General features: G+C 35.6%; 1 protein-coding gene across 1 annotated transcript; it reads left to right on the forward strand.

The window, feature by feature from the left end:
- The first annotated feature begins 10,340 nt into the window (after nt 1-10,340).
- LOC127853939 (monocarboxylate transporter 14-like) lies at nt 10,341-12,333 on the forward strand. Its single transcript, XM_052388846.1, has 5 exons — nt 10,341-10,347; nt 10,727-10,877; nt 11,039-11,414; nt 11,455-11,836; nt 12,012-12,333. Exons 1-5 carry the CDS (start codon nt 10,341-10,343, stop codon nt 12,167-12,169), a joined length of 1,074 nt encoding a protein of 357 aa, XP_052244806.1. The 3' UTR covers nt 12,170-12,333.
- The last annotated feature ends 2,992 nt before the right edge of the window (nt 12,334-15,325 follow it).

Genomic DNA, 15,325 nt, shown 5'->3' on the forward strand with positions numbered 1-15,325 from the left:
ATGTTTACAAGATGTAAATAGAGAAAGAGCCCGTAGTGGAGGTGGACAAAACAAACTTAGATTTTATAGAATTTTTAAGCAAATGTATGAGGTTGAACCATTTTGTTTACTTGTGTATAATAAAAGGCATAGATGGGCTTTGGCAAAGTTTAGAAGTGGTACAGCTCCAATAAATATAGAAATTGGAAGATATACAAATACACCTCAGGAATTTCTGATTTCTGATATTAGAAAAACGCAAAGAACATATATATTGTGAAACTAACTGATTTTATTTTAGTTTTACTTACCAGTATCTAGTGTTTTATTGTAGATATCTGATGCATTTTATGATCCGCTGTGAAACTAACTGATTTTATCCTCTTACTTATCTAGTGTTTTATTGTAAATTGATGATGCATCTTATGAACATGCATTTTAAGGGAATGAATCTGTCCTTTTAAATGTTTTATCTTATTTATATAAGACGTACACATGTATCGAGTTTAATATTTGAATGCTTACCAATCACACGTGTTTAAGGACTAAAATACAGAATGGTAGCTGTGTTCATGTCCTCATACCTTGTGATGGTGATCAACACGGGCTTTGCCTACTCGGTCGGGTCTCTGTTTGTGATCATCATTCGGCGATTCAATACCACCAGAGCGGAAGCGGCAACAATTCAGTCGACGCTGATAGGAGTTTGGTTGTGCTCGGGTACCAATATATTGTGACGAAAAGTTGATAAATAGACAATCGCATCAGCAAATTGAAATGTTGTTGCTTTGTTTATAATTTAACCGTATGGATATTAAATTGCAATTATTGTGTACCTTTTTTATTTCAATTGCATTGATATACAGTCAATATTGATTTACGATATTTTCTTGAGTAATTCTGTGCTAAGCGTGAGATTCGGCTTTTCTGTAAACCGGTTTAAGCCCCAAATGCTTGACATTGTCGGTGACTTTGAACAGCATTTATGATGTGGTCTTTCATGCTATGTTTTTAATTTGTCTCCTGATGATGTGTCTTTTTTCTATATCAAAGTATTCACGCATGTGTGTTGCTAGAAGACTTTTCTAAAATGTTTTCCTTGAAATAACCGTGTGAAATTTTCAATATGCTGCGTTTGAACGATGTTTTGAGTGAATGTACTAAACAGATATAACGATTTTTATAATTTCATAACACTAGTTTGTATCATACTAAAACCCTTAAGCGCACGTTTTCATAACTTTCTGATAAAAAACTATTATATTTGTTTTCAGGGATATTTTTGGGTGCGCTTTTTCACAGAACAAGTGTCCATGCCGTGTCCATGCTTATTGTTACGTGAGGTGTCATTGTTGGTAAGTGATTGAGGAATTTAAAACGGTGAGACTTACATTACTGGCTATAACGTTACACAGCACTTGATGTTGAATGTATGCAAATTAAATTTTTAAAGAAAATACATAAAGTATATAATTTAATGGTATGTATGTGTATACTCAGCTTAAAATAAATTACAATTTGCAAGAAACAAAGGTACCGTGCTATGTGCAAATGGGGTTTAATGCATGTGCGTAGTGCCGTCCCAGATTAGCCTGTGCAGTCCGCACAAGCTAATCAGGGACGACACTTTCCGCTTTTATGAAATTTTTCGTTAAGGCGGAAAGTGTCGTCCCTGATAAACATGTGCGGACTGCTCTGGGACGGCACTTTACGCACATGCATTAAAATCACTTTTAGCAGAGCACGGCCCTAATATAAAGTTAAGCTTTGAAACAGCAGGAGAGAAACATTATTATAGCCCAAGTGGTTTATTTATGGCAAGTGACGAAGCGCCAAAAAGACACAATACAAAAGCACTAGACACAGCACACAAAATAACAGGCGACAAAAACGTGTATTCAAATGACTTTTGCACTGGCCGTTCCGAGTCGATGACCCTATTTTTCATGTTTGTGCGTTTATATGTACGCGTGTGTCTTATCAAGTGCATTCGTTTTGTATATCACTGTTTGGTATTTGGTTTATCGCCTTAAATGGACCGCGTTGTGCAGCAGAAGTTACACTTCATGTGTACTTGGGAACAAAATCATCATATATACATTTCTCTAGACGTGATAACATATTAGAAATAAAACAACAACATCATATTATATACATGTTAGTCAATGCGTCAAACTTAATTTCAGGTTTGGGATTGTCGCCGCTGCTTATATCGTCCGCTTCGGTAACGGCCAAACATTTTGATGGTCATGGGCTACTGCTTGTCATTTAGTCAGTTTTATCTACGGGGTCAGCAACGGGGGGATCTATATACCTTTTATTATTCCTTAGTTAGAGTGAGTAAGTAAGAAATGTTATAACTCAGGTCAAATAAGTTTTCCTAATTTTTTGTTTTGACTTAAAACACAATTTTATGTTTCGCAAAAACAAGATCCAAATTTTGTGTAAAAACTAATAACCTACATGAGATACACTTTTCAAATTTCAGCGACCTTTATGGATATCCAGGAATATTCTTGATTTGTGGTGCCGTGTCATTAAATACATTTGCGTTGGTCATACTTTGGGAACCTGTTGAACAACCAAACTTTAAAACTAAACAAACTGCTACCACCGGTCATCACAAAGAGATCAATCGTATAAACGTCAGTGTTGTTACAGTGCCCGATATCAGGGTCGCCTACGACAACTCCAGATTCAAAATTGACGACATTGCATCAGATCGAGCAGATGACCAGAGACGCACAGAAACAAAATCAAATGCAGGTTTCAATGGCACTATGCAGACAGTGGACTGCATCATTAATAATGTTCTAACCGGACCCAAATCAACTGACCTAACACTACGTAGCAGTATATATCGTCTTTTTCGGAACAGAGTGTTTATGGTCTTTGTGGCGGGTTTGGCATTTTCATTGCCTATCATTAACATCTTCACTGCTTTCATCGTTGATTTATACCAAGACAGAGGTTCCACTAAGAAAGAAGCTTCTTATGGCCTTATAGCACTCAATCTGTGTGGCGGTCTTGGCCGATTGAGTCCCGGCTTCATGATGAAAATACCAGGAATGACTACCCTTGGTGTTCCAATCATTGCCTGTGTTCTACTCGGTATAGGTATTTTGTGCTCTGTGTTCGTACCTGGTATGAGTCTGTTGATTTTGTCATCTTGTGTGACTGGTTTTGCCATTGGAATACTGGGCGCATCGCTCAATGTGACAACTGCGAGACTTGTTGGAACAAAACATTTAGGAAACGCCATCGGAATTATTTGTACAATGAACGGGATCGGAACTGCAATATCAGTGTGTGGCAGGTAATGGTAGCACAAATATTTGGGACCTTGTTTGTATGGTATGCATGCAAATAAATTGTACAAGTTGTTGTGAACATAGCTTTAAATTCAGTAACAGACACCTTATAACTAACTTTCTATATGAAAAAATAATGAATATGCATTTTATTTCTTTAAAATAAACATATTTTTTTCAGGTTACATTCGTGACGTCACCTCCGGTTATAAGATGCCTCTTCTTGTGGCTTTTGGTACAGCATGTGTTGCACTAACGTTTATGTGCATTAGTAACAAACTGCAGGAGAAGAATTCTCGCGGAAATACATTATCGGTGAAAACTATAAACGTTTCGGAATAACTTATGTGTTTGTCGATAGATTTTCGTATACACGTACGATAAATACCAACGCAAGGCAGCATAACGAAGCATTAAAAAAACGATAAAAAGTACTGTGGTATAAGCTGCTCATTAATGTTTTCAAGTTTTCAATACAACGAATAAACACTTATCTATTTATTGATTTATCACTTTGTTTAAGTTGATTTTTTTTATTTTAATTAAATAGTTCGTCATCTAATATGATGTTAATGTCTTTTGTGTTAATTCGTGTTTTAAAGGGGCCTTTTCACAGATTTTGGCATTTTTTTAACTTATTCATTAAATGCTTTATATTGACAAATGTAAACATTGGATCATAAAAGCTCCAGTAAAAAATCAAGAAAAAAATTTAAAAAAAGGAAAAGAACATTGCCCGGAGCAGGTTTCGAACCAGTGAGCCCTGGAGTCCTGCCAGAGTCCTGAAGTAAAAACGCTTTAGCCTACTGAGCTATTCCGCCAAGTACACATTTTTGACGTATTTTATACCTTATATAAGCAATCTTCGTAGTTTCACAAAATTTAACGACAAAAACAGAACTCTCCAAATTATTCAATCGTTTCGCGTTGCAACGCTTTATAATTTTTAGGTTTTAAAATCGTCAAAAGATGCATATAATGGCTATATTAGAGCATGGTTAATGTTCAGTATTACTGTTTCCTCACAAATATCATAACTAAAACGAAAACTTACGAATCTGAAACAACTTTTTCCAATTTTGTCAATTTTCCAAAGCGTGAAAAGATCCCTTTAAGTAATTACACAAGAAATGTTAACATTCGAATTCTGTTATGGTCAAAATGAAATTAAATTATGGCTCAAGCACAAAAAACCAACACAGTCAGCGCGCTGGTAACCGATGTGTTGTGAGTCCTAGAAGAAGCAACAGCCAAGAAACTGTCTTGCCTGACAGCAGCAGTATTAACCCATTTATTCCTAGTGGACTCTCCCATCCTTCTAAATCGGATCAGTTTATTTCCAGAATTAGGGATGTCTAATATATTTATTTCTATATTTAGAATATTTCTTACAGAAATTCCTTTAAGCAAACAGCGTAGACCCTGATGAAACGCCGCATCATGCGGCCTCTCATCTGTGTCTACGCTGTTTGCCATGGCCTTTTTTCTTGACGCTAGGCATAAATGGGTTAAACATCAACTGTTTAGTACTGTATAGTACTGAAAAGTCACATGAGAGTTACCATCGCCTTTCCAGACAAAAAATGCGATCATCATCCGACTGCAGCATAAAGGACAAACATAAATAAACGACCACATTTGCAAGAGATTTCACCTCGTGCCGTCACAAGGTGCCCTTGTGGAGAAGCGTTCCAAAACGGCTGATTTTATCCTCCATGAAAGCATGAACCACAACCCCAGAAGGACAATGTATGACAAGAACATTTGAGTGTGCTGGAAACACTGTAAGGACAGGTTGGGGCTATTCACAGGACCAATCGATTCATCCTTGCCTCCAGACTCCACGTGAATCGGCAATCGGGAATACAGAAATTTGACTTTAACCTTCGAATAGTCGCTGAAATCTTATTACATCAGAATTAAGGGCAACATTGTGATCTATTGCCCGAATTGTAATGGAATAAAATATGATGAACATGTCTCCCATTCATACAATGTCACCCTCGCCCGGAGCTTAAAATATTTACGGAAAACTAAATATGAAAATTAACATTACCGTAAGCGTCTGATGATACCTATGTCGAACCCACTGTTTAAAAAAAAAACACACAGCAAGGAGATTTTGCAATTTCTTTTCCATTAACAAAACCATACGCTTTTGTATCATGCGAACCGTTCCATCCAGAAACACGATTTCTGAAATCGCTTAGGTTGATAAGAACATTCCAATTATTTCGTATTTGTTTATACTTTATATATAAACTGGTTGTGAAAAACGCACCACACACTTTTACAAACATCACAAACAACTGATATATGGCAGATGCAGAACTAATGATAAAGGCGTATAAATACACGTAAACCGTCTGGAAGTGTCAATTTAAATCATCTATAGCGTTTTTTTAAAAGTGTCTTAAAATACAAGCAATAGGCCTACTCAGATTCATTTTTGTAAGTTGCATTTTTAACATATACTTTACATGTACGAGCACATGCATGCATATCTTTTGAAGTTCGGGACTCTGTCTGCCTGGAATACATTTTTCCCTTGTCCTCTCATTTGGTCTTCGATTTTTCGCACAATTTGCGAAAATCATTGGCAGATGTAAACTGTTAATATCATTGGCAGATGTATACTGTTTATACTTTATGCGTTTTACAATGTAGTGGTTCTATTGTGAGTACTATCGTGAAAGTTTCCGCACAAATCCGTACCGAAGTCACATTTTGGTTAAAGGCCAATTTCGTACATTTGTTCTGCTAATTCAAGGGAAATGTACGAAGCTCGTGAGCAAAAAATGCAGAGTATGTGAGTCTTTAAATAAGGAGATGGTGCGGCGATAATTCAGTCGATTTCTATTTTAGCTTTTGTGTGGCGAATGATAAAGCAGTGGTCACAAGCGGTCAAACATGCGACAACCAAATGAATGTATGCCAATCGCACGATTATCGAACCGAGGCCTAACGACCGCCGTACGCCTGGTGTGCGATGCACGCACATCAAACACAACATCCTCAGATACACCTTTATCGTTTTGTGAAGTGGCGTTTGTGCGTAAACAATGAGGTGACCGCGCGTCGGCATCATGATGCCCGTACGTACGTCACAAAATTTCATCCAACGCATGTTTTGCGAATTTAAAATCGTGCGTCTGCATTTCTGGTGTCGATCAAGTATTCATGATCTCGTGTGATCTCACGGATCAACTTGATACACCATGTGCGAGAGCCTCGGACATATATACTGCGCGATACTACGGTCCTGTGCATGTTTCTTTTCCGGAAAATAATGCATGATGGAAATTTGAACGATTTATCGAAAAATGTTCCTATTTTGCATTACGTAAACGTTCTAATAAGTCGCATACTTTTAAGCGTCGCGGTGGCTGTCGCGATGCAAATCATTTGTTGACTGGGTGTTAATATGCAATTAGAAATGATTTTTTTGATTATGCAAGCATTACTATGATCAGTTGTAATCTTTAAAGATGTGAATTGCAGTATTTTTTTTATTTGATTCACAATACTCTGCGGGTTAATATGATTATTCGAAACACGAAATTCATTATATATCTAGTACATGCAATCTTAGAAAATACCCACTGGTTTTCGAAAAAAAGGAAAAGATATATAAATGGGCCGTGCTCTGTGAAAAGGGTGTTAAATGCATGTGCGTTAAGTGTCGTCCAAGTTCAACCTGTGATGTCTGCACAGGCTAACCACGGACGACATTTTCCGCGTTTATGATATTTTCTGTTTAAAGAAAGTCTCTTCTTAGCAAATATACAGTTTTTGTGGAAAGTGTCGTCCCTGATTAGCCTGTACGGACTGCACATGCTAATCTGGGACGACAATTTACGCACATGCATTAAAACCTCTTTTCACAGAGCGTGGCTCAAATGTATAGAATGGGATAAAAGGTATTAAAAACTCGAGAATGGTTATGTGAACAGATGCTTTATGGTTGGAAATACGTCGTAGCATCCTTAATGGGGTGGGGTATTTATTTCCTTACAACGAACTACCAAACAAACCGTTTCACAATGATAATTACACAACGGTGTGTCGTGTTAGTTCGTTCGTTAATCGGGAAGTATTTTATCAGCGGTGTCAAAATCTCTTTTGGAAAGGAATAATGATAATCGGATACTTAAAGAACAACTATCGATTAAAAGATACGTTGTGACCAATAGTGGCGATTTCGAAAGCATATCGTTTATCCTGTTGGTACGATTTGCCAAAAAAATGAACATGCGCTTCTCATTAAACACTTGTGAATGCAAAAATAATTTCAAATGACTTCACATATAATTGTGTGACTTGAAACATTCAGTTACATTAGGCAATACTCCTGTCTAGTTTTTTTATTTCGAGGCGCCGCTTCTATCATATTGTATTTACATAAAACATGCAGCATCACAATACCACAGCTGCAATTGGCACAATCAACCGATGGAAAATCATGTTCTCGAACATGTTCGTATTAATTAATAACGAACAGACGTGCCCCGACATATATAGACCATATGAAAATGATTTCATCATTTCAGTCATGAATTCATACGAACGGGTTCAACAGATAGATCCAAGTCTAATTTTAATATTGTGGTGAAACTTGAAAAAAAACATGTGTACTTCTCTCGATATAATCTTAATCCTTAACATATTTCGAAGAAAACAACAGCAACAAGCAAATCTCGTTGCAAAGATGTCGTTAATTGCTTTAAACATGCACCTCTGCAATTGCCTTTATTACACGAATATTCTTTAAACGGAAAACAAACGTGCTTTATGCAAATCAACGTAAATTTTAGGACCGCATGAATAATAACAAAAAAACAATGATTCTATAGTATCACAAATTATCTTCTTTCCCAATACAATCAATTTGAATGTGTACTATATCAATATACATTTAAACACAATCCTGTTCATGTTTAGTCTTTTATTTGTCATGCATAATAGTATATTGAATTTTAAATAGTTTTATTGAATGAAAAAACAAACGATATTTTTAGCGACAGCAAACGATATCATAATAATTTAATTTTCTACGCAACCAAACCGAATGACTAATTTATACAGAACTGATGTGGCATAATGCGTCGCCTAATTAGTCGTTCATTGCATCAATCAGGCATCTCTACAATTGGCTAAATGACATGAAGCTTCTCTTAACGGTATATGTGGTATATGTATGTAAATAGATAACCTTTACTGTTCACTACCGTTGCGTTAAATGACAAAAATGAACGGACAAAATAATAGCAACAAAAGGTATTTTACCATTTATAATTTTGTTACAATAAGTTTAATTATATTTGTATTTGAAATATTGTTACACAACAGGTACGTTTTTATGGTATGAACGCAAATCAATTATGGCATACGAATATGTATTAAATTTTACATGTACTTTACTTTTTTATTGATCACCTGTATTACCGGTATTTGTATTAGTTGTCGCTATAATTAATCCGGTTTAATGTCTTTTGTGTCACTCGTGTTATTTTGTTTCTAGAGCAGCTACCATTAAAATATTTCTACAGGAACATTGAAACCAATCAATCAGTATAATATATAATCACAATGCTTAGATCCCAGAAAAGAAAGATTAAATTAATGGAATATATGGGCGATTTCACGTTCCAGCTTATATAAGACGCTCACATGTATCGAGTTTTAAATTGTAATGCTTATCAATCACACGTGTTTAAGGACTGAAATACAGAATGGTGACAGTATTCATCGCTGGTTGGTGTTCATGTCCTCATACCTGGTGCTGGTGATCAACATTGGCTTTGCCTACTCGGTCGGGTCTCTGTTTGTAATCATCATTCGGCGATTCAACACCACCAGAGCGGAAGCGGCAACAATTCAGTCAACGCTGGGAGGAGTTTGGTTATGCTCGGGTACCAATATATTGTTACGAAAAGTTGATAAATAAACAATCGCATCAACAAATTGCAATGTTGTTGCTCTGTTTATAATTTAACCGTATGGATATTTAATTGAAATTATTGTGTTCAATTGCATTAAGATGCAGTCAATATTGATTTACGATATGGTTTTCTTGAGTAATTCTGTGCTAAGCGTGAGGTTCGGCTTTCCTGTAAACCAGTTTAAGCCCCAAATGCTTGACATTGACCGTTAAAAGTCGGTGACTTCAGCATTTATGATATTTATGGTCTTTCATGCTTTTTCTTTTTAATTTGCCTCCTGATGATTTGTCTTTTTTCTATATCAAAGTATTCACGTATTGTGTTGCTAGAATACTTTTCTTAAATGTTTTCATTGAAATATTCGTGTGAAATTTTCAATATTTTGTGCTTGATCGATGTTTTGAGTGAATGTTCAAAACAGATAAAGAGATTTTTATAATTTCATATCACTAGTTTGCATCATACTAAACCCCTACCCTTCATAACTTTCTAATCAAAAGCAATTTTATTCGTTTTCAGGGATATTTTTCGGTGCTCTTATTCACAAGACAAGTGTCCGTGCCGTGTCCCTGTGTGGGTCTTTGATGGTGTTTGTTGGATTTGTGTCATCTGCGTTCGTGACATCACCATCTGTGCTTATTGTAACGTTAGGTGTCGTTGTTGGTAAGAGATTGAGAAATTTGAAACGGTGTGACTTACATTACTGGCTATAATGTTTTATAGCACATGATGTTGAATGTATGCAAATTAAATCTTTAAAGAAAAAAACATTAAGTATATAATGTAATGGCATGTATATGTGTATAATCAGCTTAAAATAAATTACAGTTTGCATGAAACAAATGTACCGTGCTATGTGAAAATGGGGTTTAATACATGTGCGCTTTTATGGTATTTTTCGTTTAAAGAAATGCTCTTCTTAGCAAAAATCCAGTTTAGGCTGAAAGTGTCGTCCCTGATAAGCCTGAGCGGACTGCACAGGCTAATCTGGGACGGCACTTTACACACATGCATTGAAAGTCTCTTTTCACAGAGCACGGCCAGAATGTAAAGTTAAGCTTTGAAACAGCAGGAGAGAAACCTTATTATAGCCCAGGATGCTTTATTTATGGCAAGTGAGAAAGAGCCAAAAAGACACAATACAAAAGCACTAGACACAGCACCGGAAATAACAAGCAACAAAAACAGTCATATGCGTGCATTCAAATGACTTTTGCATTGACCGTTCCGAGTCGATGGCCCAGTTTTTCATGTTTGTGCGTTTTTATGTACGCGTGTGTCTTATTAAGTGCATTATTTTTATATATCGCTGTTTGGCATTTGGTTTATCGCCATAAATAATGGACCGCGTTGTGCAGCACAAGTTTCACTTTATGTGTACTTGGGAACAAAATTATCATATGAACATTTCTCTAGACGCGATAACATATTAGAAATAAAAACAACAACATCAAATTAAATACTTGTTAGTCAATGCGTCAAATTTAATTTCAGGTTTGGGAATGTCGCCGCTTCTTATATCGTCCGTTTCGGTAACGGCCAAACATTTTGATGGCCATGGACAGTTGCTTGTCATTTTGTCAGTTTTATCGACGGGGTCAGCAACGGGAGGATCTATCTACCCTTTTATTATTTCTTGGTTAGAGTAAGTAGGTATTAAATGTTATAACACAGGTCAGGTAAGATTTCCTAATTGTTTGTTTTTACTGAAAAGCACAATTATATATTTTGCACAATTAAAATTCAAATTCTGTGTAAAAACTTATTACCTACATACAAATATGAGATACACTTTTCAAATTTCAGCGATCTGTATGGATATCCAGGAATATTCTTGATTTGTGGTGCCGTGTCATTGAATACATTTGCGTTGGTCATACTTTGGGAACCTGTTGAACAACCAAACTTTAAAACTAAACAAACTGCTACCACCGGTCATCACAAAGAGATCAATCGTATAAACGTCAGTGTTGTTACAGTGCCCGATATCAGGGTCGCCTACGACAACTCCAGATTCAAAATTGACGACATTGCATCAGATCGAGCAGATGACCAGACACGCACAGAAACAAAATCAAATGCAGATGTCAATGGCACTATGCAGACAGTGGACTGTCTCAATAATAATGTTCTAACCGGACCCAAATCAACTGACCTAACACTACGTAGCAGTATACATTGTCTTTTTCGGAACATTTTAATTGCCTATCATTAACATTTTCACTGTTTTCATCGTTGATTTATACCAAGACAGAGGTTCAACTAAGAAAGAAGCTTCCTTTGGTCTTATAGCACTCAATCTGTGTGGCGGTCTTGGCCGATTGAGTCCCGGCTTCATAATGAAAATACCAGGAATGACTACCCTTGGTGTTCCAATCATTGCCTGTGTTCTACTCGGTATAGGTATTTTGTGCGCTGTGTTCGTACCTGGCATAGGTCTGTTGATTTTGTCATCTTGTGTGACAGGTTTTGCAATTGGAATACTGGTAGCATCGCTCAATGTGACAACTGCAAGTCTCGTTGGAATAAAGCATTTGGGGAACGCCATCGGAATTATTTGTACAGTGAACGGGATCGGAACTGCAATATCGGGTCCTGTAGCAGGTAATGATAACACAAATATTTGGGAATATGTGTGTGTGGTATGCATGCAATTTAATTGTATAAGTTATTGTGAACATATCTTTAAATTCAGTAACACATACATTAAAAATAACTTCCTATATGAAAGTATGCATGAATATGCATTTTATTTCTTTAAATAAACACGTTTTTGCAGGTTACATTCGTGACGTTACCTCCGGTTATAAGCTACCTCTTCTTGCGGCGTTTTGTACTGCATGTGTTGCACTAACGTTTATGTGCATTAGTAACAGCCTGCAGGCGAAGAATTCTCGCGGAAAAACATCAGGGGAAACTATAAACGTTCCGGTATAACTTATGTGTTTGTGGATAGATTTTCGCATACTCATACTGTAAATACACATGCACCAAATTGGGCGACAGAGACAAACTTGCCATGTTGCCCAAGGCAGCATAACTTATCATTGAAAAGGATAAACAGTACTGTGGCATATTATGCTGCTCATGGATGTTTGAAATAGAACGAATAAACATTTCTCTATTTATTGATTTATCTCTATGTTTAAGTTGATTTTTATGTTTTAATTTAATTGTTTGTCATCTAATAAAATGTTAATTTCTTTTTTTCCTGGCTTAAACAATTACATTAGAAATGTCAACATTCAAATTATGTTTTGGTCAAAATGATAAGAAGATTATGGCTCTAGCAAAAAACCATCAAAGTCAGCGCGCTGGTAACCGATGATTTGTGAGTCCTAGAAGAAGCAACAGCCAACAATCTGTCTTGCCTGACAGCAGCAGTAATTAACATCAAAAGTTTAGTAATGTTTAGTACTGAAAAGTCACTTCTGAGTTACCATCGCATTTCCGGACTTGAAAATGTGATCATCATCTGACTGCAGCATTAAGGACAAACATAACTAAACGACCACATTTGCAAGAGATTTCACCTCGTGCCGTCACCAGGTGCCCTTGTGGAGAAGCCTACAAAAACGGCTGAACACATCATCCTGGAACGCATGAACCACAACCCCAGAAGGAAAATGTATGACAAGAACATTTGAGTATGCTGGAAACGCTGTACGGACAGCAGGGGGCTATTCACAGGACCAATCGTTTCATCCTTGCATCCAGACTCCACGTGAATCGGCAATCGAGAACACAGATATTTGATTTTCACCTTCACAGAATTAAGGGCAACATTGTGATCTCCTGCCCGAATTGTAATGGAATAAAGTAAGATGAACATATCTCCCATTCATACAATGTCACCCTCGCCTGGAGCTAAAAATACTTACGGAAAACTAAATTTGAAAATTAAAATAACCGTTTCGCAAGCGTCTGATGATACTTATGTCGAATCCACTTTGTGTTTTTGCAATTCCTTTTTCATTAACAAAACCATACGCTTTTGTATCATGCGAACCGTTCCATCCAGAAACACGAATTCGTTTCTGAAATCGCTAAGGTTAATAAGAACATTCCAATTATTTTTCGTATTTGTTCGTCGCACGTATCCCATAATCAATATTGTTTTTAAAACAATTAGAGTTGCTGCAAATAAATATCTTTTATAAGTTAAAAAAAAAACAACAACAGTGAATTAACAAGCCCTAATTGCATAACAAATTGACAAAAGTATGTGACGGTGCGCATTCAGTCAAGATGGCCATCACTGCTTATATTATTTAAAATACACAATGTATTTATGGAATAATTTGTCATAGATATGAAACACTCTTTAAAAAGAATAGTACATTAATAAAGTATGTTACGCAAGATACGTTTCAAAATCGTTAAGCCTGTTTTCATTACATTTTAACAAACGCAGTGAAGAACCGGCCCATCGTTCCAAGACGCCATCTTGTAAATATAACTATCTAAATATAGCTTTGAAAGCTCAGAAGGCTAACGCCTCGTTTGACATTCTTGGGTTGACAATGCACCCTCTACGAATTGTGATATTCATATAATATCCATTATTAAAGAGAGTATGCTCGATTTTTATATGTGTTAAATTGTAATATATTGAAAAAAATATTTTACAATAATACAAAATAGGCAAGAAAAATTAAACAATGAATAAGAATTTCATAAAATGCAGCAAAGACAAATTAGCGCCCGAGCCGATTGTGACGAAGATATTTCGTACATAGTGTCCAACAATAACAGAAGCATTTGTCTTTTTATTAGGATCGGAGATAGTGTTCGTGTGTCGTATGAATAAATATCGTTGCATGAAATTAAAATGATCCGTAAAACGAAATTTAGATTCACATCGTACATGCATGATATACATGCTGGCAAATTCGACTGGACAGATATTTTCGATTTCAGAAATAAATATCTGGCTTATTTTTCGACATATGTTCTTCTTAACTTTTATTTTAATTTATATTGAAATGTATTTATAATAAGTTTTTTACACATTTTATATAAATTCATAAATATTTGACGAAATCGTGCATATTCTCTTTAAGGGGTAGTGCTGCAGTTCTGCTGATTTTTTTCCATCAAATAGATTTTGTCCAAAATTTATATTTAAGATATACATACAAATACTATATGAAAAATGAAATAAAAACATGGGGTCACCGGCCTTGTTTTGATTTTATTCACCATTCTATAACATGTACATGTTCAATAAAACTGAAAAATCTCTAATTGCGTAAAAATAATTAATAACCTATGAAATTGGCAACATGTAGATATTATTTAAGCTAAGATACATCATATAACATAAAATAAAACCACACACTACCAATATAATGGAGTACACAAGTTAAATTTTAAGAAACTTATTTTTTATAATTTTTATGTCGACCAAAAAAACGTCTTTTTTTACTTTTGTAACCACATATAAAATGAAATTTTAATTTGTTCTGTCAAATAGAATTTTGCGAAACTGCTAAAATATGTTCATCTACGTATTGTCATCATAAATCACAAATACAAAAATGGGGTCACCGCACTTTTTACAGAGATTTTTTTGTTTTAATTATCCCTACCGTCTAGACGTCAAATTTCATTTAAAAACCCATCAATATGGCAAAACCCAAGTACCGGTACATAGATTGTCAGAAATATGCATACACATTAGAAATTGTTTTCAATCTTAACTGGGATCACGACAGCTTACCAAAAGACATTAAGGTAGCGCACCTCTAATGGGCACATATCCAAATATAATCTAATTAATTATTTTCCTAATCAGCATCATTTCACTGAACTACATGCAAATTTGTAGGTAGGCTTTCCATGCTTTTAAAAAAAATATACCGATTTTTTCAAAACCTACCCCACGCTCGGCTTTTGTCCAGTTTATTTTCACCCCTGGGGTATATAAAAGTTCCATAATTCATTCAAATTTCCAAATATGGGCATGCAGTTGGTGTGTACAGATGCTGTAAAGGTGTTTAAAGTTTAAACAAGATGAAATAAGTATTCTTTTAAAGACATTTATTTTTTACAAAGTTTTATCTATGGAAGAGCGCCATGAAATGTAAGTGA

Source organism: Dreissena polymorpha, chromosome 1, assembly GCF_020536995.1.
Source record: "Dreissena polymorpha isolate Duluth1 chromosome 1, UMN_Dpol_1.0, whole genome shotgun sequence".
Lineage (NCBI taxonomy): Eukaryota > Metazoa > Mollusca > Bivalvia > Myida > Dreissenidae > Dreissena > Dreissena polymorpha.

Bases quoted from the DNA above. Each gene is read 5' to 3' on its own strand.
- LOC127853939 (XM_052388846.1), top strand. The intron at 10,878-11,038 runs GTAAGTAGGTAT...TTCAAATTTCAG, and splicing joins TTTATTATTTCTTGGTTAGA to CGATCTGTATGGATATCCAG. The intron at 11,415-11,454 runs CTTTTTCGGAAC...ATTAACATTTTC, and splicing joins TACGTAGCAGTATACATTGT to ACTGTTTTCATCGTTGATTT.